Raw genomic sequence first — 26,909 nt, 5'->3', positions numbered from 1 at the left:
TACAAGATAGGCTGTTCAATAAAAATAATTCTACAAGAGCTATAAATTCTATATAATAATTTGGGATAACATGAGTGCATTTAAAAAAATGCAAACATGGAGTCATACAGGAAATTGAAACAACTGTGGCAGAGTGTTCTTCATAATAAATTATTAAATAACACTTTAACCTTGACTGGAGTGTGCAATAGCAGCTAATCTTATATTAATTAAACTATGTAAATTATCTCAATGTGACACCCCATAGCCAAACGATTAATCAATCACAATCATTCCTTTTTTCATTTGAAACTCCATCCCACTGAAAATGTTGTGCCTGCATTCATGATTGATGAACTTGGTTGCTTATAATTAGGACTGTACTTTCAGAACATTTTCCCTGGAAATTTCAGCAATTTGGCACAGAAATAGTTTGCCAAAATTTTACACAAAAAGGTCAAATTTAGACACCCACTTTCAGCAATTTATAAAGCCAACATGAGTTTCAGTTAAAGTGTTAGATTGCAAATATTACCCTGACAACAATTAATTCTATGCCCCTGAACACACACACAAACATTTGTCTGCAGTCTTCTAAATTTTGTGTCAGAAGTGAAGGAAAATTAACAGAAATCCAGAAAAAGATGTTTTGACGCTGGAACCAATTAAATTTGTCCTGTATAGGATAAATACAAATATGGATTGCTCTCAGATTCCTTTGGTTGCAAAACTAGAGGATGATGATTATGTTACTATTTGAAGGCATATGATAATGGCTGATGATGAGGATTCAGATCCCTCTCTTCAAAATGCAGTGCCTATCCAAGAACTAGACACAGAGATATCTGACTTACATATTTAGTTGGATCCCTATACTTCCTGTTAACATGACAAAAAGATTCAATCAAAACATATTCAATTATATCTGCTACTGTATGAAACAGCAGGACTTCTGGTCCACATGCTTTTCATCCAATCATGTTTACTTTACTGGTGCATGAAAGTGGACATACTATAAAAATCATGACAATGAACTGTACCTTATAGCAAGACTCAAACATCTGATGTAAACGGAGTCTTTTCAGCATATTCAGTGTATATTATCATTTCTCTGCCCTTTGCAGAAGAGTTTGAAAAAGAAATTATCTCAAAAGAGAGGAAAAACAAAACAGTTTCCAGTTTGCATATGATCAGAGTTAAATAATTGGAGTTTCATTATGCATACAAACAAGTGAAAATGGTGATTTGTCACTGTGCTTGCCTCAGTCTTCGAAAATGCACCCTTGGGATGTGGCATGATTCAGAGCAGAGAAAACAAACAATGTGAGTTTGAAAGATGAGCTGCAGCTCACGCTCTGAAGCAATCAGATATGCACCTACTAATCGCTCTCCGTATTAGTCCCCAACTCAGCAGATGGAGACCAGGCTTTCCGCACAAGGTGTAAAACTTATTAACGTGCTGAACTCATGCTAGTATTGTATCATGGTAGTTTAAAGAGAACTTTTTTCAAACCGGCCCATAAAAATACCCATTGATAATTTAGTTTTAAGGCTGTGCTGAGCTTAATGTTTACTTTCATATCATAGCACATCATGGTATTTGATATCAAAGAAGTAATGAAAACCCATATTATTAAAATGATACAGATGCTACTTGCCCCTGTGAACTATTTGATTGACTTTTTCTTGTCCAGGTGCACCATCTCCAAGACAAAATGAATTTTTTCCCCTTATCATTGTTTGTATATTATGGGCTTCAGGGACTATTCCGATGTGAGAGGAAAAAGACTCATGCATCATCATCAGGTCAGTTTTTTTTTTTTTTGCCAATTTCTTTTTAGCTACATGAAATTGTCAGAGTGCTACTGAAAGTGTTTTTTTTCTTAACTTGAGGCTGATGTAGCTTTGATGTATAACGTTCCTAAGAAAGAAAAAATGCTTACCTGGGTCAAATAAAGCCAAACACTAATACTTTTGCAAATGTGTATTTCTTTTTGTTTTTAACTTGCCCTGCTACATGTAGTTATAAAAAGAAAACAGCTTTTTTAGTTCAAGAGGCTGCTGCTGGTGTGAAATCCAACACAAAATCCAGGCAAAAAAAAAAAAAAAACCTCACAAAAAACAACCCTTCTTGTGCTGCAACAATTCAACAAAACAAACAAGATATTAATCTTTTTTTCCATAAATATCCCAAAAGACAATGAATGCAGTTGCTTTCCTCTCTCTGAAGTGCCGTTTCTTTCCTTGCACTCAGTAACAGACCAGAGAATTCGGACAGAGCTGCAACACTCGGTGCATTTAAATCAGAATATGTTTATTTCACATCCTGTCTGAACCAGGCTTCAGAAATGACTCTTGCCTGTCAGATTAAGTTGTGTGCGTTTAATATCAATTGATAAAACTGCTCATGTCTTAGTATAATGTTTTCTCACAAACTTCATTAGTAAACACTTCAGTCCTTCCGTTGACATCTTGGAAGCTGTTGCAAAACCATATCAATCTTCAGAGATGTCAAGATATTGTTATGACGAACATCTTTTCCTTTTCTTTTTTTTTTGGCACATAGTTGCACAAGGTCCAAATAAACGCTCCTGGAGTTTTTGACAGCCTCTAAATTTCACAAGTGGAAAGTTTCAGAAGATGTACACTGAAAAACGTTAAGATGGAAATTTTAACTTGGAGATACAAAGAGCATTTATCCAACAAGAGTGATGCCATGGAAGCTCAGGAAGCTTACTAAGAAGAGAACAAACCAGTTTTTTTAACAATTTTTTTTCTATCTAATAGTAATATTTATTGATTGACCAAGTTTTTTTTACTTTTCTTTTTCGTTTAGTCTACATTTAATCAATCAGCAGTTAGTTCACCTCATTTTTCTGTGAGAACTTTCTCTGCTGGGAATGGAGATACTGTAGGTGTGAAAGACTGTTCTCAAGTTTCAGATTAGTACATTTCCACATGCACTGCAATAAAAAGCAGTGTGATGTGTTCAAAATGTGTAAAAACCATCACAGATTACACAAATTTCATTCACACAAGTTCAAGCATTCGTATTGTTTTTTTTTTTTCTAGAGACAGCAGGCTACAGAAACCATGATACTAAGCAGTTGGCTCACCATAAACCATGATATACACACAATGTCTACATCCATAGGGCGCCACAGTGCTACCAACCAGAAACCAATCCTCTTGAGGATTAAACAGTGTGTGTATGCCTGCATATTTTCATAGGATTTGAACTTGCAATCTGTAATTGGAGATAAGTGATTGCAAGTTCAGACTTGTGGGTCAACTGTGTTGACTATTGACATCAGCATGTCATGAGCATAATGTCACTGTGCCACAAGGAGACAGGAAATGTCAGCAACATCGCAACAGCAGCTGTGGAGAACTAAGAAAAGGAAATATAGCAGGCTTTGTTATGAAACTCTTCTATGGACTATTTCACCATCTGTCATGATGTTGCATTGTGTTGATGGTGCCTGACAGTGACATCTTCTTAGACATTTTCATCATGGAAGCAGATTCTGACAGTTTCAGGAGTAAAATGTGATGCAGAAAAGAACAGAAAATGCAAATGATTGACATTTTTCTTGAGTTTAGAAAGCAATTAATGTGTTGAGGTCATCTGCAGTTCAACTCCTGAACTGCAAATGATCCTTCCTCTTCTCTACTGCGCAACAGTTGGCGATTCAACAAACAACACATGATGCAGAAATGTGCCATTTTATCACACATGAGAAGAGGCTAAAGTGACATGAAAATCCCAATGTTAAAAATAAATCACCTGCATTTACATGGCAACACGAAATATAAGTCATACAGCAGCCAAGTGATGTACTGGTGCGCTGTCCAGGGTGTTTGCTGGGATAGACTGCAGCTCCCTGCGACCTTTTAATTGGACTAAACAGTATAGAGAATGAATAAATGAATCAATGAAGTTGTACAACACAGGCACGGATGTAGATATGAAGTTTCCCCTTTTGGATGATATTATGTTCAGGGTGTTAATATTTCCTGTAGAGGCATCAAGTTGCTATTGAAACTCTCTCTCACACACAGACACTAAAGCTGAATAAACAAGTATATCTAAGAACAACAACATGGAGACACTCAACCTGACTCAGAGGTTTGATGTTTTGATTAAAAGAGGCCAATTTGTCTTTGTCAGACTAAAGGGATGAAAGTGTTGTTATGAAAATATCATAAAATCTCTGCAGTTTTGATGAATTATTGATTCAACGTGATTCCAGATGGCGTTGTGCCGTGTATTTCTTCAACTACTTAATGGTGTAATCGGTCCCCAAAGAAATAAAGGCAGTTTAGGCTTTGTGCAAGGGAAGAGTAGATTTGTACTCAGCCTTAGGTTATCTCAGTATCTTGTTACTATTTATTGGTTTTGGACCAAAGGATTTCTTACACTTTTAATAATAGTATGAAATCACAATGTGTCATCAAATGTGTTGAATTATACAAATTGTCTTTGGACAAAAATGGCTGCTGCTGTGGTTTCTCAGTCCGAGATTAAATATGTCTAACAACGAACTCCACAGTGTTTTCCCACAGGCCCAGAACTACACGCTACAAATAAATTAGTTAATTCTCAAGATATTTTAGTGGATTATTGAAATCTTTATTCATTGCATGTAAACAGCCTCATATCCACAGCTTTAGGAATAGCTCATTTAACCCACAAATACCTGTAAATGTCTGTTTATACATGCAGATGGCTATCACAAACTGGTGACTCAGCCATGCATATGCTTCGCAACTTCATGGGTATTAATAGACCACCTGGAGGACTGAAGTTCTAAACAAATATCATAAGATGGTGAAGATCCTTTAACAAGTCTCCATTATTATTCATGCACAGTATGCCATTTGGCTTGAACAGACTGTCCAATGGAAATATTAGACATTTTCCTTGTGGCCAAAAGTTTTTGGGTGGGCAAAGTTTATTTATTTGTCTGACTGCTGCATAAAGTGGATGGTGACCCAATCGAAACTGTGCCAACACACTCAGATTTTATGCACCACCCCCTTTGCTGTTGTCCATGAGCCTGACTAATTCAGTCAACAAAATAGTCAGCATAGAACTTTCTTCCCTGATTGGTGGCGCATGAAATATGTTGATCTGTGGCCCATTCGTTCTGTTCTTAACTAACACAAGGCTGAACCAATCAGGTACTTAGGGCTCTTTTTAGATCCATGGAAATGGCTGCAGCTATCTGTCAGAAATGAGAGAAAACGTAGAAGAGGCACAGAAAAAGTGACTGATTAAAATACTGCCAATGACAGTCACGTGAGTCCCTGCAGGATCTTGATTAGCTGCTGTAGGTGATGATAATTTTAAAAGTTGCTCTAAGTTGCACTGCTTTCATGTCTGAGGTTATGTTCTACAGTTTTTATTGAGTTTCTTTATTACCTTTTCGTTTTTGGTCGTAGGCTGACCGTGGGATAATTTTTGGTCAAAATATGTTAGAAGCAGCTTCTGTGTGTGTGTTTATGGAAAATATACAGTCACTATACATACTTTTCAATATTATGTCATTTATTTATATATTTGGTCCATATGTTTAATGGATGCAGTTAGTTGCTTCTCCACTAGAGAATTTAATCAGAACGCTGAAAGGTTTTTGTTAGCTATTTTATTTGTTCTTTGCAGACGCAAAGAAAAGGAACTACTAATCAAGGCGTTTTTTTCTGAAACTTTAATATCTTGATGGGGTTCTGAGAATATTGAAGAATATTTGGGGAAAAATAAGAGGCCAACTTCTTTCTTTATACACTTCATGCTTGATGAGCTCAGTCATGTATACTTATGAAGCTATAAGAAGAATGAGGACTACTTTGACCCATCAGCGACAACATCCAGTCACCTCCTGAAAATCACCTCATTACCATCTATGCATCTCTGGTTGGGCAACTTACTGAACAGTCTGCAGCCAAGAGGCCATGGATTTTAAAAGAGTTATCATAATCTGGGTCTGTCTCCGGCTGAAACTGTTGTCATTACTCATTTCACATATACCTACGTCATTAATTGTTAGGACCCACCACACACCAGATATTATCCTTGCCTAACCATCCGACCTACTGTTTCACCTTTCCCTCACCATTTTATTCTTCTTGAAGACAATATCATAGATATGCCATTAGGTTTCCAGTGTCACACAGTTTGGCCTGTATCTGCAGGGGCAAATGGGAAAACACAAGACTAAGTTTAAGAAAACATCCGCAAGCCTCTGGTTCAAATATATAGATGACACCTTGGTTCAAATCAAAACCCAAGAAGCAGAAACCTTTTCAGTGGACAGGAACATCATGTTCAAAGGAAAGGAAGTCAGGGGAATACGCTGCCATTTTTAGACTGCACTGTGCACAGTGAGGAGGACGGTAAACCAAACATTGAAGTTTATCAAAAATCTACACACAGAGACCATTACCTACTCTTTGACTTCCACCACCCACTGAAACATAAGCTGGGGGTTATCAGAACCCCACACGCCCAGACAGAGAATGACTGAACGAAAGCAGAGGGAAAAGAAGAGGAGCACACAGATATCAAGAAAGCTTACAAAACTTGTGGACAGTCAGCAAAAGAAATCCAGAAAAAAAAAAAAAAAACCACCAGACTGCCTCTTTTGCTGCATGGCATCTGGTACACTGCTCATCTGAAAGTTATGCTGTCACTTGCTGCTCTAGTTGCTACTGTTAACACAGAATTTCAACCCCCCGACCGATCCAGCTCAGTATCCAGTTGTAGCTTCTGAACCTATCTTCCTCCGCGGGGGAAATTACAACTCTTGGTCTTGACTCACCTCTGTGTTGAGCTGGATGCTTCCTTAGACTGACAAGGTCAGAGCTACATACCAAACATTATACAGTCTGCATGTCCGCATAATATGTGTTTTAAAATATATCTCAGTGAAAGATGTGTTGATGTTCACACATGAAATGCAACTGGGATTAGGCAAAACTTAAACATTTAAATAAAAAGAAAACTTTATTTACCTTCAGCTCAGTTTTATCCCCACATATATATATATATATATATATATATATATATATATATATATATATATATATATATATATATATATTACAAAGAAGTCCCTGCTTTGACACATAGGTATAGTCAAGAAGGTTGGCACATACAGTAAAAAATGTGTCACCTGCTGCCAGTGTTTTCTTTCTTTCTTTCTTTCTGTCTGTCTGTCCTTCTGTCTGTCCGTCAGTCATAACACCCAAAGGTCTTGTCTCCTGTCTGTCTCTGTCTGAGGTGCAAGAAGATGTTGTCAACCCGTGAACTCAAGATTTCAGAATAAAAAGAAAAAAAAATGCATCTAAGACTCAAATTACAGACACAGATTGTTTGAACTGTCACAGTAAATGAAAAAATTATGAATGAGAAATGTATTTGCTGTTTCATAATTTCCAAAAATCCAAAGAAGAGATGGACGGGGAGATGTCTATATAAATATAAATGTCACTCACCCCATTGACAGGATAGGTCTTCCAATCCAGCTCTCCTAGCACTGTCGTGGTGTCCAACAGAACCACTAGAGAAAGCAGAGTGGATGGAAAAGAAAGTCATGGAAATGGAGAAGAAAGGTTGGGAAAGCAGAAGAACAACAGGGTAAGCAGAAAGAATGACAGGCCAGAGCAGAAAGGGGAATAGAGTGAGTGTTAGAGAAGTTGGACAGTGAATTTAAAAAGAAGGGAAATGAAGGTGACAAAGTAGGAAGAGAGCACACAACAGTTATCAAGCTGTCAATGAGAAGCTTACAGAGCTGTAAAACCCAAATCAGATTCAACCACCTATGAAATAATAGCTCTTAGGAAAGTTGAGGACAACACCAAGACTGACACAGATCCGCCCTCCATTTGGCTGAAGTCTGGAAAATTAGTAGTCTCTTTCTCAGAGGTCAGGAGTTTTTTTTTATTGTTACATTGCATCAAAGATAAGCCAAAGAGGAATAGCAGTGGGGAAATGCAGACACTATGGAAACGTTAAACATTCAATTTACTTAAGTTACAATTCAATTTAATACAGTCTAAATGGAAGTAATAACATGAAATTCATTTAAAATATAAAGGGTGCAGTAAGTCAAGCTTTAATAATAAAGACAAATCCAATATTGCAATGCTTATAGTTTGGTAATGCAATTTCCACGTAGACAGCAGACAGAATCCGAGCTAGGTTCTGTCTTAGAGCTACATTTACATTCAACCAAACCATCATAATTACTGGGGCTGTTTTTTTTCTGTCTGACATTGTTCTACCGATGTTACAACTGAGACATACAAATATCAAGATTTATGACTTACTTTTTAAACTTTTATAGTTTTTTAAACATGTATTTTGCGACATGTTGACATATTCAAACCTGAAGCATGTTTTAAACGCCTAATTACGCAGGATCTATTTAAAAAAAAAAAAACCTGATCTCTTGCATGAAAGTATCATAAAAGGCCAAAATTTAGCTCCTCCCATCATCTCCTTCTTTAGCTTAAAAATGTTTACGGCCATTAACATTCCCGAACATGGAATGCAGGCATGTTGACTGCTCTTAACCTAATGGTTTCTGGGTAGGGAACAGAGACAGAAAATATAGTAATTGTACCATTTCTGAGCCTTTTTGTAACTCCTATAAGGTCAGGTTTCACAAACTCATATAATTAGAAGGAAGAGTTACACTTTAAACATAATACATGGTCATCACAGCTTAAGACAGAGGTACAGACACATCACCCTTTTCAGTCAGTTTACATTAGAATAACACGTTAACCCTTTAAGGTCCTGTTCTACCATTTGGTGGAGGTAAATTTTCAGTGACTTTGATGAATTTCTTTAGAAAATTGTAGAAATAAAACTGCATGAGCTATTTCTATCAGTTTGGTTTGGGTATATGAAACCCAAACTAAGTGTTTGTTATAATGCCACTGTTTCAAATTTCAGCAATTTCACTGTTGTTACATTATTATCAACTTCTTTTTTTTTTTAAATCTGAACCATTTGCTAAAGAAAGCCAGATTTGTTCTGTCTATTCTTGTCCAAAGCAAACAGAAAAACACAGAGAAACATTTTAACCTGGCCTTTTTGTCAGTGTGAAAGTTAAAGGGTTAAACTGTGGACTGTGAATTAAAAGCACCCAAAACAATCCTTTACAAAATACAAACTATGAATAGCTGGTTTTAAACCCTGAACGCTTTATCATTTTGAGGGGACAGTTCTTAACATTGTACTCCTACCTCGTTACTTATACATGCTCATACATGACTTTTAAATCAATACCAAAACTCAAATGTTTGTTTTGTAACTTTAAAACAAACAAACAAGCTACAATCCAATGAGCCATCCAATAACGCTGGGCTTTATTTCAAGCTGTATATTAATACACACAAATTCTCATCAAATACCTCAAATTATACAAAACTACCTGTTTTAGGGCTTATTTTCCTCAGTTTAGGTTTTCATTAATGAGTGAGATATTTTAAGTGTTTTGATATTTATTCAGTTGGGATTAAAGTTTGATCTGAAAGCCTTTACCAGCAGAGCTGATGCTCAACCTTTCAATGTGGCATTACAGTCCAAAGATACAGTCATATTATTCAGGATATTGTTGTCTACCTTGCAGCAGCAGTTGGACAACACTTTAGAAATGAATCAAGAGCGACTATAAAAAGAAATAGGAAATAATATTGAAAATGTAAATTACCTAAAGAAAACAAAACATTTAAGGTTAAGACCGATGTGCAATAGTATTGCTCCATGGTGGCAAGTGCACCATGACTCAAGTGTTCTGAGTGAAAAAAAAAACAAAAAAAAACGGTTATATAATTAACATGTTCTAAATGCTGGAGTGTTTTTTGAAGATCTGGATTCATGTTGATCTGAAACAGTCTTGAACCACTTCACAATATTTTCATATTTCCAAAACAGTGGGGAGCAGATGTAGTCATTTATGGACACTTTTATTAACTTAAAAAGGAAAACAGACAATAACAGGGTTTACACAATTTTAACGCAATATTAATTCTATATGTGGTTTGACCACCTTGATTTTTTTAATAAAGTTGGAACCTTCTTAGATGAGCTTCCTTGTCATTTTTGGAAGCTGTTTCCTGGAATAGTTCTCCGTTCTTTAAGACATTTCAAAATTTTCTTGGATCTTCTTTTTATGAAGTTACAAATCCTGCTACCCTGTATCATGTATCATGTATCTGTATCATGCTTGTGGGGGGGGACTCATTATTCCATTAGGCCTGTTGAAAATGATTTTCAGTCCAGAATAAAAGAAAAAAAAAAAAAAAAAAGAAAATGATTTACAGTCCAGTTTTTTAAATAATTTGGTTTGTTTCCCAATTCCACGGTTTCTTGTCAGTCAATCTTCTATGGAGACTATTTCATATGAAGCTTTGGCCCATAGTAGTTAGATAAACTGGGGACTGAATTTTTTTCTTGATTATTTTCAGATACTGTTCAATTGCTGAATATTGTTTTTAAGGTGTGCCACTTGTTTTGTTCTCCTTCCGTCCAATTTCCTCCATTTAAAAAAAGAATAGAAACACTGCACACAATTCTGAGATATGCCAAGTGTTCAGCTGAAAGCTCTTCATGAAACACATTGTTAATGCAAATATACTATAGTGTCAGTCAAAATGGGTTTTTTTTTCCTTTAGGTTTTTTTTTATCTTAAATAAACTAAAGAACTGGAACTAATTATCTATCTTGACAAAAGACTACCTATAGCATCGTGTCTACAAAGTACAATTTAAAACTGAGCCTTTGCCAAGTTGTTCGTTATCTGTAGACAAACAACTGTTTCCTCCCTTGTATTGTGCCTTTTAATGCTTGAATGGTTCATAGGTCAGTGTTAACACATGAATTTTTCTTGTGAAACTGGTCAGGTAGAATGACTGCACTAAAAATGAGAGACTAATAGCAGCCAATATTAAGAGACAAAAAGTTATTACAATGTTTATTTTGATTTTAGTGTTTTGGGATGATGGCAACACAGCATACTTCAAGCACAGGAAAGAAGAAAAAGAAAAAGAGTTCTATGCTTTATTTAATTTCTACAAGCCTATATCTACTAACAGCATCATTACCCTTTAGTCAGAAACATTAATCCATGAAATCACACCTGTGGGTGTGACTTCAACCTGCTGTGAGTGCATATTAATTTCCCATAAGAAAAGGAATAACCTTTATCAACTGGCTGAAGAAAACGACAAAGCCCCCGCTTCAATACAACGCTCAGTTCCTTTTCTTCATGAAGCTGTGATCACAAACAAAAACATTGGTTGGTCCTCTGGGGTGGAATCATTAACCACCTTACAGATCAGATAAGTGGTCAAGCCGAGAATTTATGGCTCTAAAAGCTAATCTGACACACTGATCATTTCAAAAGACAAAAACATAGTGTAGTCTGATCTCGGTAATTAGTCTCTGGCGGTGTGTTTGCATGGGCATATTAAAAGGTGTTTATTTGCATGAATATGCAGCAGCATTGTGTACATACCAATGTAACAATCTGTAGCTGTCTGCACTCTGGTCACGGCTCAGGCATGAAGAGAGCCATTATCTGGTCCATGCTAAGCCCCCTGAGCCAATTTGATGTGATGAATGTGCAATTTCCTTTGTCTCCACACAGCCAGTTAATTACAATCTCTATCAATAAAGTATGTCCCACTTCAGTGGTCGACATTATAGACCAAAGAGTCACATCTTCAGACGACCTGTCACTCCGGTGTACAGCAGACTTTGCCAAATGTGGATTAATTTAATGGAGATGAGACTGTTTTGAGAACAAGCTGGATAACCAGAGAAGATAAACTTTGAGAGTGACTAAATTAACCACTTAGTATTTACAGAGACTTCATTTAGCCTAGATTCCCTGCCAGTAATTACAGCCTGAATTATAATAAGGCTGCCTGCCGCTGTTCAAAAGGAGGACAAAGTGAGATGTTTGTGCGTGTGGGTGGGGGGGGGGGGGGGGGGGGGGGGGGGGGGGGGTATAAACCAGAAGACAGAAAGATATTGATTTCTGACAAAATTAGAACAATATTTCATAATCAGGAGCAATGTTCCATGGCATGTTTGACAGCAGCAAACTTTTCCTGGAGCTCTTTTTACCGATTGTCTGTCCGTCTCCTGCACACATAAGCACACACACTAAATTAATTTAATTCTACAAATATCTTTGGAGCCAGGAAACAATGGCTCGAGACTACAGAGCTGAATTTGATACACAGTTTTTCCTCACTCAGAAAGCACACACACATACACACACACCAACCTACATTTCCAAGGGGGCTGAATCACAATTACATTTGTCTGGCTTTTTGTCTGGAAGCATAGTAATCCGTAAACGTCCAAGTTTTTCTGAATACAGGAGTTCCATCATGGTTTGGAAAATGATCTAAAAAGCAGAAACTTCCACACATAATCAGTGTATAATGAGGTGTTCGATATGTGACCGAACAAATATTTAACACAGAATATTAAAGCTCAACTGAGTGTATTGAGTGTGCTGCTGACTCATCTGTTATCTTAAAACTGGTACTTGTACTTGTTGTCCTCATATTTTTACAAGACATCTTCCATCCATTCCCCTATCTGTATTGCTGTTTATAAAATCGCCTGAACTAGAAGAAACAACAATCTCAGTGCTGATAACGTACGTGCTGAAAATAATACGTTTTGACAAACATTTCACATTTGCTTTGTGTAACACGGCAATATTGCTTAGTTCTTGTTGTAAATAGTTGGAAAGCTTTAGAAAGAATTCGCTGACAACAGCTGTCTGCTGATCCCACCAAAACAAGTTCTTCCTCTGTTTGCATGGACCTTTACTGGCTTTTACTGCTGCCAGTGCTCAGTAACTAGAAAGGAACTGTGATTAGTTTAAATACACACAAACAAGCGAAAGAACTGCAGAACAAACAGCTCTTGATGACACAGTGCTGTTTAATATTCAGTTTGACACACCAGGTAACCTGTTAAAGGCACAAAAACTAGGGGAAAAATGACCAGAAATAGAAAATACAGCCTCCTATCTTAACTTCTCCGTTCTTCACTCCATAACCTCAGTTCCCAGTGGGGGAATATACTTGCTACATGTACGATGCTGACAATCAGACTCGCTTCCTGCTCTTTGTGTGGACTTTCATCCTCTTTATATACCTCAACTCAAATGTACCTCAAAAGGGCCAAAAGAAAAAGCTAGGAGCAGAAGCAGTGCTGACCTCTTCAGATCATTTCATTTACAATACTCTTAAAGGTTGTAACACAAGTTTTTGCCCAGTGTTGCCAAAAATGTATTACAGCTTAACCCAAAAGGTTTTGTCATTTAAATAAGCTTTGATGGTTTCATCAGTCTGCTGCAGAGTTGGTTGCAGAGCTGTCAGGCTCATCAACAGTGCTTGTGAGGGCCGTAGTTTGTATCAAACTGGACGCAAACTTAGAAGCATCTCACTGAGGAACATTTGGATGATTACATTCGACACTGACTTTAACTTCTGTCTACTGAACATTACTGTATGTTATAAAGGATCAAAGCTCTAGCTTTGATTAAAGCTGGGGTAGGTAATGTTGGGAAGCTAGCAAGATGTGAAAGTGGCACCATGTCTTGGCTCCTCCCCCTCTGGTTTTGCTCCTTGCGTGATCCAAGGGTTTTTACCGGCGTTTATCTGTTTGTCTGTTTGTGTTCAAGATAACTTAAAAATTTATAGACGGATCTTAATAAAACTTTCAGTAGTTGTTAAAAATGTGAAAAGGAGGTACTGATGTAATTTTGATGGTGATCCGGATCACCATTTGGATCTAGGAACTTTTTAAAGTCGTGGCAGAGGTTTGCGCTCTCCAAGTGCTTTTCTAGTTTGCAGCTTTTTCCACCAACAGTTTTGTCTTTCTTGGTTTTTTAGCGGGAGGAGACAAATAAACCGAGCCGGGTCAGTAAAATCCTTCCTGCATTTTCTCACCCATGTTTGCCCTCCCAGTTGCTTCTTCAATACTTTGTATTTTCATCCTAACGCGCTATTTATATGCAGGATGTGCGATGCAGGAGGGGGAGGGGAGCCGAGAGAAGATTCTTACAAAATATAAGAAAAGAACAACTTCAATTCAGCCCGAACGTTTTGATTGGTCAGATTTTTTACAGATTTACAGTAAACTGAGGAGTCTAACTATATTTCTTATTGTTCGTGATTACAAAATGTACAGACTACTATAAGGTCTGGATAAGGAACCACTTCACCCAGAGTAAAAAAATGTGTCTGAGCAAGATTACCTACCCAGCTTTAACTCTAAACATGTTAAGTCTGGACAAGATCATTGCATTTAAAACCTGTTAAAACCTGCTTTCTTCAAAACAGAACTTTTTCACCTTGAGAAAAAAGTAGTTATGTCTTCAGTGTATCATCTATACTCATGAGTTCCAATGATGATTTAGTGTTTGCCTGTCAAAGTGTTTAGTTTAGTTTTTTTTAAATATATATATATATATATATGATTGTATTCTCTCATATGCAAACACATATTCTTTTTTTCAGAAATTGTCATTATTTCGTTTCTATCAGTGTTTGACACCTCACTAAAATGGTGGAAGATCCCTTGCAAGAAGATCATTAAAACTTGAAAAAATAGCTCAATATTAAATCAGAATCCTCAATTATTTAAGTAATTTGTTGAGGATCTTCGAGTCGACAGCAGCAGGCTGAAATCCCAGAGAAACAGCCATTTCTTTTTACCTTTGCAGCTTCCTGAATGTGTGGCTTCAGAACGCCACTGGTAGAGTTTGAATGATCATTTTCAATATAGGATAATAATAAAAGTGGACAGCAGCATCTAATACATCTGATCAAGAATACAGATGATGCTGCTTCCTTGTGTTGAAGGAAAAGACAGTCTGAATGTTGCCTGGATCTCAGAATTCCAAGATTAACTTCAGTTCACAGCAGAAAAATCTAACTAATGAACTGTGATTAAACATTTGCTTATCTGTTAATTGAATCTCTTTTAATTATTCTGTTATGTTAATTAAAGCATTTTAAAAAAATACACCCCCCCCCCCCCCCCCCCCAAATTTTTTTTTTTAATTTTCCCAAAACAATTAGGACACTTTGTTTAACTTGCTCAATTAAAACAGTTTTTGTGACGTCATCCCAGAAGTTAAAGTAGTTGGGCTGAGCACTAAGCTGCAGGGAAGGACAGCAGGAGAACATTAATGCACATGAGAAGTGGACCACACGTCAGTGAAGCAAATCTGAGAGCAGGACACTTTTACCACATGAGCAATATTAATGCAAGTGAGCAGGCAAAATCTTTCAGTCAGTGTGAGGTTTTACATGATGCATTATTTGCTAAAGGAGCGTCTTTCAATTAGTTTTAGTTGCATGATTCCAATCTATCATGAAAAGGTGTAAAGGATAATGAAATAGTGTGTTAATGTTTTGCAATGTCGGCCACAAACGTGAACATGTTTGGTTAAACACACTGAAACCACATTTTTGTACAAAGATTTGTTCATTTCGAATTAGTTGCCAAATATTTCTTTAAAAGCTGAGACAGGTGCAATAAAAGTATGAGGGAGATGACAGTTCTAAACGTATCGCTGAAAACAAAAGCAAAAAATGACAAACAATAAACAACAGAGTGTGTCTTCACTCATAAAACGAGTTATAGAAGCACTACTCAAGCTTGGCAGATTGTTTCCAGTGATGCAGCCCCTATCGATGGCTGATTTAGTATCCGTCCAGCATCCTACCTGTACTCTAAGCTCTCTTCAGCCAATAAATGTCAGTCCAGTTTTGACTCTAAGGTTATCCCTTGTGCTTTCCCTTTTTTTGTTTTTCTTTTTTTGTCCAATAATCCCCTCGTATGTTTATTTGATGAATCGGCCATTGTGCAGACAGCGTTTTAATCCTCAAGTCGCTGAACAGTGGTGCCTATAGGAATGCACATCGCTTCTCTGCCTTGTCAAGAATATTTTTGTGATGAGAAGGCTTCCATAGTGCTACTTGTATTTATTTTGCTCTGCCATCTTCAAGCTACACTTTAAAATTGACTTAGATGGCTTTTAGTACTTCTACTATAAAACTAGGGAGCATGTCTTTAACACAACTAAGAATTTGTTTGTCCTCAATGGCAGAACCCCAAACTGACTTTCTATTGGAATTGTTTGCATAGCACCAGCATTTCAATCTTTTTAGTGCCACTGTGGCGGCGTGGCACTCCTTCCTGCCACACTACATCTCCAAGCTGCAGAGGTTTTTGGTAATAATTGCTGGGTGGAGCAGAGTGCCTCCATATCTGGGCAGGTGTTTCTCCCTCAGTACCTGTTCTGCTACAGACTGACAGTTGGTGTTGCTGGTGTAGCCTGAGTATCAACCTTACAGCTCCACATTGTGGCGTTCCATTGGCAGCTTCAACTGTGTTGTCAGCGGAGTTAGGCGGCTTCACCTTTGTTTAGGTGAGCTGATTGGTTGAGTTAGAGCCTGGTGCCAGTGTGGAAGAGTGCCACTCCACCACATCAGCTCATAATGCCTTGTTAAAGTGGTGGTGTATACAGGGTCAGTAATAACTTGGTCTGTATTAGCATTAGTACAAATTAGTTCTGAAAAGATGCTGAAGTGCTCACCTGCAGGGAGTTAGTTTTCTGTTTTAATACACTTTCTTTGTGTGTGGATGTGGCTACATTAGCAAACATTAGTCAAAGAAACAGCAGAACATGATGTAATTGCAATAGTTTGTGGGTTACAGATTAGCTTACAGAAGAAAAAACATGAAAACATTGCAGAAAAGTGTCTTTGAAATTATATTTCATTTTGGGCTTTAACTTTCAAAAACTCTTTCTTCTTTGGTAATTAAATAAATTGTGTTGCTTTTTGCCAGACACCAGTGAGCTCCAGTGTTTTTGTTAAATCTCTCACAAAATGAAAACCCCTTCCAAAAAAAACTGATGTAAATATCTCCTCATAAAACTAAATCTAGAAGAAATTGTCATTTTAGAGTGACTCCTTTTATGACTAGAACAAAATCAGTAATACACAAAAAGTTTTGAAGATTTAAAACCGATTCAAGTTGTACATTTTGCCACATGGCAACAATTTGGTATCCCAATCCATTAAAAACATTCTGAGAGAAAGTAAGAAGTTAATTTGTTATGGGAAGTGAAGTGTTAGATGACAGAAGCTGCAATCCTTCACAGTGTGAAATTTTCCTTTAGTATTTCACATATCATTATCAAGTAACTAAGAAGCAGAAAATTTAAGGGACAATGACCAGTATAGGAGCATATCTGCACCATTTAGTAACTAATGAGGTGTGGCAAGGTGGTATATTGTCTCCTGTACTTTTTAATATATACTTGGATGACTAAATTAATATAAAACTTGATATTACATTAAATATTGTCATTTTAATCATTTGATGTACACAGCTGACCATCCTGTCTCCCTACAGTTCTGGTTAACAGCAACTGTTTCAATTCTGTGCAAGTTAATGTGTGCCGTATGACATCATATATAACACTGAAAAGAGTCCTGATTGCTACATCCAAGGAGGACCAGAAGTTTTTTTTTTCCTTAATTTCTTTAAGCGACCAGGAGTTAAGTGTGGTGAACAAAGTAAAATATTTAGGTCATTTAATCAGAAATGATTTATGTGATGATGATGATGTCCACAGGCAGTGCTGTAAACTGTATGCATAAGCAAATATGCTTGTGCATAAAAACACTCTGCCCTTCCTACCATAATTTAAGCCTTTCCAAGTCCCAGTCAACTGTGTCGAATGGCAGCATCAGTATGTTGTAGACATCACTATCATCAGAAGGTTGGAAATGTTGTCAGAAGACTGGCAGGAATTTCCTTCCGATATTGTGCCATAAACTAAATACAGAAATCACAAACTGTTGTGAAATTGCATTAAATAATATGAAACAGTGTTATAATGCCAATAGAAAGTCAATTAGCAGCTTTGTTGTGATGAACACATAAAAGCTTTTGCTTAGTGAAGTAAATGTAAAGACACAAATCCACCTGAAGAGAGGGAGAAGGTGATGATGCAGAAAGAAGCTGTCAACCAACCCCATTACTTCTCAAGAAGAGCCATCATCTTGTTTAATTGTTGTTGTTGTTGTTGTTGTTGTTGTTGTTGTTGTTGTTATGATTATTTATAAACTATTTGCTTGCAACTAAGCAAGCTTTTTGATCTTTTTCATGGATATAAATGAGATGACTATAACTTCTCAATATTGTAAATTTAGTGGATAACTAGTTTCCTCTTTAATTTAATTGTTTTACATACTTATATTACACTTTCCCACCAATACAAGAGGTGTTCATTTGGTATAATCGGGAAGAAAGTTGTGTTATTAATGTGAAAATGCACTGTCTTCCTTATAATAGTAGGATTAAAGCTTCATTTATACATCAGCATTATGTATGTACTGTAGCATGGTATGAGTATACTCTAAATAACACTGCTTTGTTCAAAGAAAAGAGTCAAACAATGATGTTAATGTATCAGGTTGTAATTTTATCTGGCTCGATATAAAAATGTGGCAACTCAATCACTTTTTTTCATAGTTTTAATTGTGCACGTCATCCCTTCCATCTTTCTGAGATGAAGTGCAGGTAAGAAAAAAAAAATTCCCCCTCCACTTCTTCCAGTTCCTACATGGAATCCCAAATTGTTCCAATGCCACAGGAGAAGGCAATGCATCCTGGGTCATCCCCGGACCCTTTGTGGGAGGTGCCTAGAACGCCTCACCAAAGAGAGTAATCCTGACTAAATGTCACCACTGCCCCAATGATGAAGCACTATGCAAGCTTTACAGTCATAATCAGGGAGATACTGGGGATGGTTACAGAGGCATCCAATGCCACTGTGGATTTAGATCTTAACAATCTAATTGTAAAAAGGTTGAAAATGTATTTTATCCATACCTGTCAGTGCCCTCAGTTGGCGGGTGAAACACACGAGTTATTACAACGCACTCAGGTCAAGAGCTCTCAATAGTTGGTCCCACGTCTTTAGCTGCTTGTGTTGTTAAATTAAATCACGTACAAGCCTTTAAATACACCAAGGTCAAGGTTTAAAAAGTCTGTTTTTCAAAGAAGGAGTTGCAGAGTGTTCTCCAGATTAGAAAAACGTTCCACTGATATGTTTAATTGAGTAAATGCTTGAGTTTTTGATTGATACATTTTATTGACAGAGATCCTTAAAGGCTAAGTTCCTCAGAGTACTGTCCTGGCTAAGTATATAGAATTATGCTTTATTTTTTTTCATCATTCAGTTTTTATGTATGTCTATACCAAACTAGAAAAGCACTCAGAGAGCAAAAACCTCCGCCAAGGCCTTGGATCAGAACGGTGATCCAGATCAGCACCAAAATTTCTCCTGAAAATTTCAGGCAAATCCATCCATAACTTTTTTAGTTAAATGGGCTGTAATAATACATATATATATATATATAGATATACATACATATACATATATATAGATATACATACATATATAGATATACATACATATACATATATATAGATATACATATATATATATATATATATATATATATATATATATATATATATATATATATATATATATATATATATATATATATATATATATATATGTATATGTATGTATATCTATATATGTATATGTATGTATATCTATATATATGTATATGTATATATATCTATATATATATATATATATGTATGTATATATATATATATATATATATATATATATATATATATATATATATATATATATATATATATATATATACATATATATACATATATATATATATACATATATATACATATATATATATATATATATATATACATATATATATATATATATATATATATATATATATATATATATATATATATATATACATATATATATATATATATATATATATATATTTCTTTTGAGAGACATTTCTGTACCCTTCAGTTCTGGTCTATTTTTGTACCTCATCGAGTTCAACCTCACCTTTTCAAGTTATGTTTTTTATGTTTTCCACAGCATTAGGCTTGGTCCATGCCACTTAGCAATATTATCTTATCTTTAATCTAGAAATAATCTTCAAAAACTCAAAATACTGACCAGACATACACTTAGCTTGCAGCATCTGACCTTCATTGTCTGGTGTAGTAAATGACTGTTAAGTAGTACTACTGTCATCACTCAACTCTGCTCTAGTTTGTAACATTACAGCCATTAACATTACATTTTTCAATGCTGCAGGTACCCTTATGGTCAAAATGGTACAAATTTGTACTTTGTCACTTTGAACCCTTTTTCGTACTCTAAAGGTGTGCTTCTGGTTTCTTAAAGACCAGTATTGTACTTTTGAGAGAACATTTCTTTAAAATGTACCTATAGGTACAGAAATGTCCTTATCTTGTACCTCTATTTTTGAGAGTGTATATATATATATATATATATATATATATATATATATATATATATATATACATATACATATATATATATATATATATATATATATATATATATATATATATATATATATATATATAAATATATAATGTACTAATACCAGTTTGATTAAATAAATCAAAGTAAAGCAACATTTATTCAAGAATGGGGTCTGTAAATACATGTGTAATGTAGCCTGTTTTTTTCCTGAAATGGGCTGTAATACTGAGGGGATCTGCGAACGGTCTGGATTCCCATCAAAAGTAACCAGGATTCTTCCTGTATTGATGCTGCTGATGCACAAGTATATATGTATGACCTATTTATATACATTTTAAACAAATAACTAAAGTCAACAGACTGGGTAACTTTCAATAATAATTAATTATTCTATTTTAGCTTCCAAAAGCTAAAAAATGCATAAATACATAAAGTTCCCTCAAATACCTGGCCAGTTTCTATTGACTTGTTCTCACCACATTCTAAACACCTCACGTTGTCATTTTTTCTAGTTTCCCCCTGAGCGCACCCCTCCTACTCACGCCTGTCACCATCACAGGCAGACAGATATCCTGGTGGGAAAACACACACATCCACACACAAAATACATAGAGAAATGAAGAGAAGAAGACTCTGACATTTGGCAAGTAAAGGGCTCCTGTCATCATTGAGAAGTTTATCCTAAACATTAAACATTCAGGAAGGAAATGTGCAATTGTGTAAAAGTGGAAGGTGTCAGGAACAGACTGGCAATAACACTGTGCATGTGACATTGTACAGCTGATTTTATGCCCTAAGTTTTCTCATACATATGCAGCTGTACACATTATTCGTGTTACTGCAGATGATTTCTGAAAATTTAGAAATGATTCTGATTAATTTTGTCTCAACTTTAGGCTCATGCATGATATGATTGCCACATTTTCACAGTGTGCAACTGCGAGGAATTCTCCTGAGATGGGGTTAACCTAAACCTGTTATATTTTCATACAGGAATATATGAGCTCATTGTATAAGGCCCAGGGGGAGAATGAAGCAGCAACTACAGGATCAGCTGACAGTTTGCCAGAGGCTGACATTTACTGTAACATTCAGTGGTCCCTATAGCTGTGGAGCCGTGGTGTTGTTTATGTGCACTCAGACTTTGGAAGTGATGGAGAATATCATATTCACTCCTAGAATGAGATTGATGCCATTTCTGCCTGCATTTTGCATTGTGATGCCTTGACTGTATTGCTACACATTCTTCCATTTCTTTCCAAGTCCTAATCTAGAAAATATCATTGTTGTTGGTGTTTTGTTTTTTTTGTTTTTTTGTTTGTTTTTTTTAACATTTGGTGCACTAAAGATAGTAGGATTTTTTTTTTAAAAAATCCTTCAAGGTCTTTTTTATAATGTTGTATTTATCGGTTGGCTGGTTATGCATGTTTTCAGATATTGTTTGACAAATTCCAAATGCCACCACTGTTCTACTAACAAGCTGTATCTCTCACTGTGAGACCCATCTGAGATGAAAGAGGGTATCACGTTCGTTTTGCATGCACAAAGTCAGGGTTATTAGGTTGGTGAAGACTTTATTTGGATCATCCACTCTTGTTATACTAACTAGGATGGCCGTACTCACCTTGGTTTGAGGTTCCTGAGTCCGACAGGACACTTTTAAGCAAGAGCAAGAGCACGCAGTAATTCCCAAGGGAGCACATCTTTGGGTCAGTGCGCTTTGAACTAAAAACGATGCACAGACTCTTAAGTAGATCCAAAAAATGAACAGATGGGCAATTTCATGGGAGATTTTGCTGAAATCTTCTCAGCATCCCAGACTTAAGTGGCCACAGTCGCATCCACAAGAGTTCCTTCCTTTTCTCTTGCCTCTCTTTATCAGCCAAGCATCCCAGACTCCTCTATGGGCACAAAAAACAAACAAACGAGTCGTTAAAGAGAGAAAAAAGGAAAACAATAGTTCTGCTACAATGAGTCAAAAGAATGAGAGTAAATAGTATGAAATAGTATAAAAACGAGCACAGGTCGAAGTCGGTCGAGCTGAGGATGACAAAAGTGTCCAAAAGCGCAGCTCCTCAGTGGATACTTACGATGAAATCCGTTTGTTTTTTCTGTGTTATTATGCCAGAAGGACGGCACAAGAGTGAGGAGGAAGAGGAGACATCCCGCACTTTCCGCCTGACTTTCAGCCAGTGCATCCCCTTACTGCGCCTCCGTATCAATGCGTGGATCTCCCTCTCTCCACTCAGGATAGGAGGGATGCTCCTGCGCAACCCACGGATACGTGCTTTAAACCACGACTAAAGATTTCAAAGCTGCGTTTCGTGCGGGCAAAAACAACTTGTCCTTTGCCATTTCTCAGCTCATTTCTCACTTCTCGTAACATGGAATGCGTTGTTTCCGCCAGACGGAAAGTGCGGGCTTCTGCTTATTGATTCCACGGAGCGTCGGGGAGATGGAGGGAAATATGAAGCCATTATTACACAGCTGGATCAAGCCCGTGCTGTGGGTTTTACCAGCATTTGATTATGTTGTAGGAATAGTAATGTGTCTGGGGCAGTATCTATTCTGGGTGTTAAGAGAGGAAAGAGAGCAGACAGATAGGTTAAAACTAATTTCACACCGAGCACAGTGGGTTTTAGGGTGCATACACACAGAACTGTACACACACACACACACACACACACACACACACACACTTAGGTGTCATCTCATTAGAAAAGAACCCACTCAACACTTTTGCTCAGCTTTGGTTTAAGTGTGTCCAGAGACAAAGACTTTCATGTAACTTCAAACACTCCTGCCATTCCTGACTGATGGTCTGTGAGCTTCACAATAGTGGGGATGACTGCTAATAGAAGTCCACTGGGATCAACAGCCAGTGGGAAGATACAATGACCTTTTGGACGCCAGAGTAAGCTCAGCTGTTGAAGGATAAAGGTGCTGCTTAAAACGACTGGCTACATTAGTCAAACCCTGTGTCTTTGGCTGACTGCTGATGTAATTACAGATGGGACAGAAGGTGAAAAGATGCCATAACCTTTTTGCCAAAACCAAAGAGAAGAAATATTAGTATGTGACTGCTTACAGGAAATGACACATATTGTTTATGATCCTGTAAGAAAAATGAGCAAATACTCAGCAAAATGACTGCAAACAATACAAACTTTAGGAATGATGCAGTTATAAATAAAGTTGTTGGACTACAAGAAAACAAAGCTTAAGTGCTGTTGTGTTTTCTAAAAGCCGGACCCTTTGTGTAAAGCTGAAGTATATTTTTCACAGTTGTCAAAAAAAGAAGAAAAAAAAAGAAAAAAAAAATTTATATATATATATATATATATATATATATATATATATATATATATATATATATATATATATATATATATATATATATATATAAAAACAAGAACAAAACAACTAGATGTATTCAAACCAAACACCACTTGTCGTGCAGCTCATTACATGACTAAATAATTTTGGGCTTGGGCATGCAAGACTCAGCTTTGCTGCTGTCAGTGTGACTCAGTGGGCATCAAGGAATGCAACATTTTTGCACCATGTGACACCACCCTTTAAATGAGCCTCCCTCAGTAATCTCGACCTCTCTCTCCAACTTAACACACCGATACACACATACACATACACATTTCCTATATATATATATATATATATATATATATATATATATATATATATATATATATATATATATATATATATATATATATATATATATAGTATATGTGTGCATATCTGATCAGCAAGCTTTACTTCAAATGAAATAGTTTCAGAAATACAGGTAATGAGACTGGAGCTGGAATTAACCACAAGCCCCTTTGTTTCATTTATTAATTTTTGTTTTCAGTTTTATCTTTCCCTTGTTGCATCCTCCATTTTAACTGCTGTTTGAAAGGCTCCAGGCATGAGGCTATTGATTCAAATGGTCAATAGAAAGCATTTTATTTCCTGCAGAGGGAAAAGAGCATAACTGCTCCCCATATCTCCATGATTCTATTTTTGTCATAAAAGCAATGACACTGAATCTATTTGTCCCAGAAACACTTTTAGTCCACAAATGCATTACCTTCATAAACTTGGCCATTGCAATGAAATATGTGGACTTTTGTAATTGTTCTTTGAGGTTATTTTTAGTTTCACTATAGCTAATGTCTTTTAATCATGAACAAGCTGATTTATCAAAATATATCCAGAAAATTGAAAAGCCTAAACAATTGCACTTTTTTATTTCAATCTGATTTTATTAATATAATATATAGTATATTATTTTAATCATGTTGTCATATTAAAATAATGTAATCTAACTGTACAAAATTATTATATTATATTATATTATATTATATTATATTATATTATATTATATTATATTATATTATATTATATTATATTATATTATTATTCAAAATGTAGCATGAGTAACAATTAACACATCGATTAATCCATAAATTGACCCATATATTTAAAAAGAAAAAGACAAGTTAGTTTCCTACGTAGTACATACATCCCAGAAGGTTCACAAATTATGCCAGTCTTGACCAAAATATCAGAGCAGGCTTCTGACTGACAAGGTTGTCTATAGCAAATAACACAGCAAATAAAAGTAACAAGCTCAAACAAAATACTTGTAAGTTGACTTCACTTTGATAGTGTAGTAATTATCAGAAAGCGACAGTATTGGAAGAGTGTGGCAATAGCTTGAAGTCACAAAGTAAGCAGAATGGATGCAAATAGAGCAGCTTTGCCAGTGAGAAGTCTTTCAACATCCCACAGCAGAATGACCCGTGACAGAATAAACCCTCATTAAGCCTTGGATGGGGATTATCACCCTTCACCTGCAGACTGGCTGGGACCAGTAAGAGCTTTAGAACATCACTTCCTGCAGTCCATTTACTTTTACATGTCTCCTCTATTATAGGACAATAGACATCTTACTGCCCGATTGTTTCTAAGGCTCACCCCCCTTCTACATCTTCACCCTTTACATTTACATTCCTCCTCTCTGATCTGTATTCTTCGACCTCTCCTCTCTTTTTCCATCTTCTCCTGTCTTTAGCCTTCAGCTCTTTAGTTCACTCCCTCTTCCTTTCTCAGCATCTCTGCTAGTTTTTTTCCTGTTCTCACCATAAACAACTCATTGCTTCCCCGCACATCGTGTGCTGTTTTACAGAACCAACTACCCACTCCCTTTTTTCCCTACCGTCCATCTTATATGTGACCTCTCTCTTTCTCTCTATTTTTTCCTCTCACTCTCTTGTTTTTTCCCCTCACTCCCATCCTTCTCTCTCTGAATATTTCATGATTTGGTGGCACACTGCTGAGGTGAGGAACCTTCCCCTGTCTAGAGCTTGCGCAGCACAAATATTTACTCCCCATGCTGGGCTTAGTCGTGTGTGTGTGTGTGTGTGTGTGTGTGTGTGTGTGTGTGTGTGTGTGTTTTTATAAGTTACAGTGATTACATGTGACATGGGCCCCAGAGGGTGAAAGAGGTCTTTGGTTTCTGCCTACATTGATGTTACTGCTCCACTGCATATCTTTTCAGATAGATAGATAGATAGATAGATAGATAGATAGATAGATAGATAGATAGATAGATAGATAGATAGATAGATAGATAGATAGATAGATAGGTAGGCAGATAAAATAGGACAGAGGGAAAGGAATGAAAAGAAGTTAAAGGAGGTAAATGAATGGAAACAGCAGAAAATGTGTGTGAGTAGGAAATCTCATGGTGCCTGTGCATTGACAAATGCCTGCTCTGTTTTGGCTGGCGAGAATGGAGCTCAATTGCAGGTCTGGAAGAACATCAAAACACAATTAAGGGCTGACATGGAACTGGTCATGCAGAAGACTGAGGACAGGGGAGGAAGAAGTGGAGATAGAGCAAGGAGGACAAGCACTCAGTAAAGAGAGGAAGACAAGACATGCAATATTTGGGAACCAGACACAAAAACAGAAAGACTTGGTTGTATTTTTATCGTCTATGGTTGATGATAAAAGAAGCAGGGAAATGATACATTTAGAACGGGTGATTTTAAGTAAGAATGAGGAACACAGGAAGGTAAGGTTTGGTTTGTTACTGACTAGTCCTATCAAACACATTGTTTTATTGTGTTTTAGGGGAATTTAAATACAATAAAGCAATTTCAAGCACATGAGTGAATTCATACCACACAGTCAATAATTCCTCCCATATCCAGCGGAGCAGCTTAAAGTGCAAATGAAGACAAACGTGTATGTGAATTCACTGCAGAAAACATTTTAGTTGCTAGCTCTAAAGCAGATGTTTCTGAAAGTAACACTTGGTCAACATCATGTAAAATTCTACATTAAATGAATATTCTATTTGTATGTGTGGTAAAACAACAAAAAAAAATTTAAGCTAATTTGAGGGAATGACTCACTGTCCTGCAGGTTATAGATGTTTAC

At 36.3% G+C, this 26,909-nt stretch overlaps 1 protein-coding gene across 1 annotated transcript in view; it reads right to left on the bottom strand.

The window, feature by feature from the left end:
- The window catches only part of LOC306759510 (ephrin type-A receptor 6-like), a gene marked incomplete at both ends in the record, with an annotated part of 67,214 nt that extends 45,052 nt beyond the window's left edge, over nt 1–22,162 (bottom strand). The window contains 2 exons of the mRNA XM_079245179.1: nt 7,477–7,541; nt 22,084–22,162. Coding sequence (XP_079101305.1) covers nt 7,477–7,541; nt 22,084–22,162 — 144 coding nt within the window. The remainder of the gene's footprint in view (nt 1–7,476; nt 7,542–22,083) is intronic.
- Between the last annotated feature and the right edge of the window lie 4,747 nt (nt 22,163–26,909).

This window comes from Telmatherina bonti (assembly GCF_933228915.1).
Source record: "Telmatherina bonti genome assembly, chromosome: 1".
Lineage (NCBI taxonomy): Eukaryota > Metazoa > Chordata > Actinopteri > Atheriniformes > Telmatherinidae > Telmatherina > Telmatherina bonti.
This window is presented reverse-complemented; position numbering and strand designations above follow the sequence as displayed.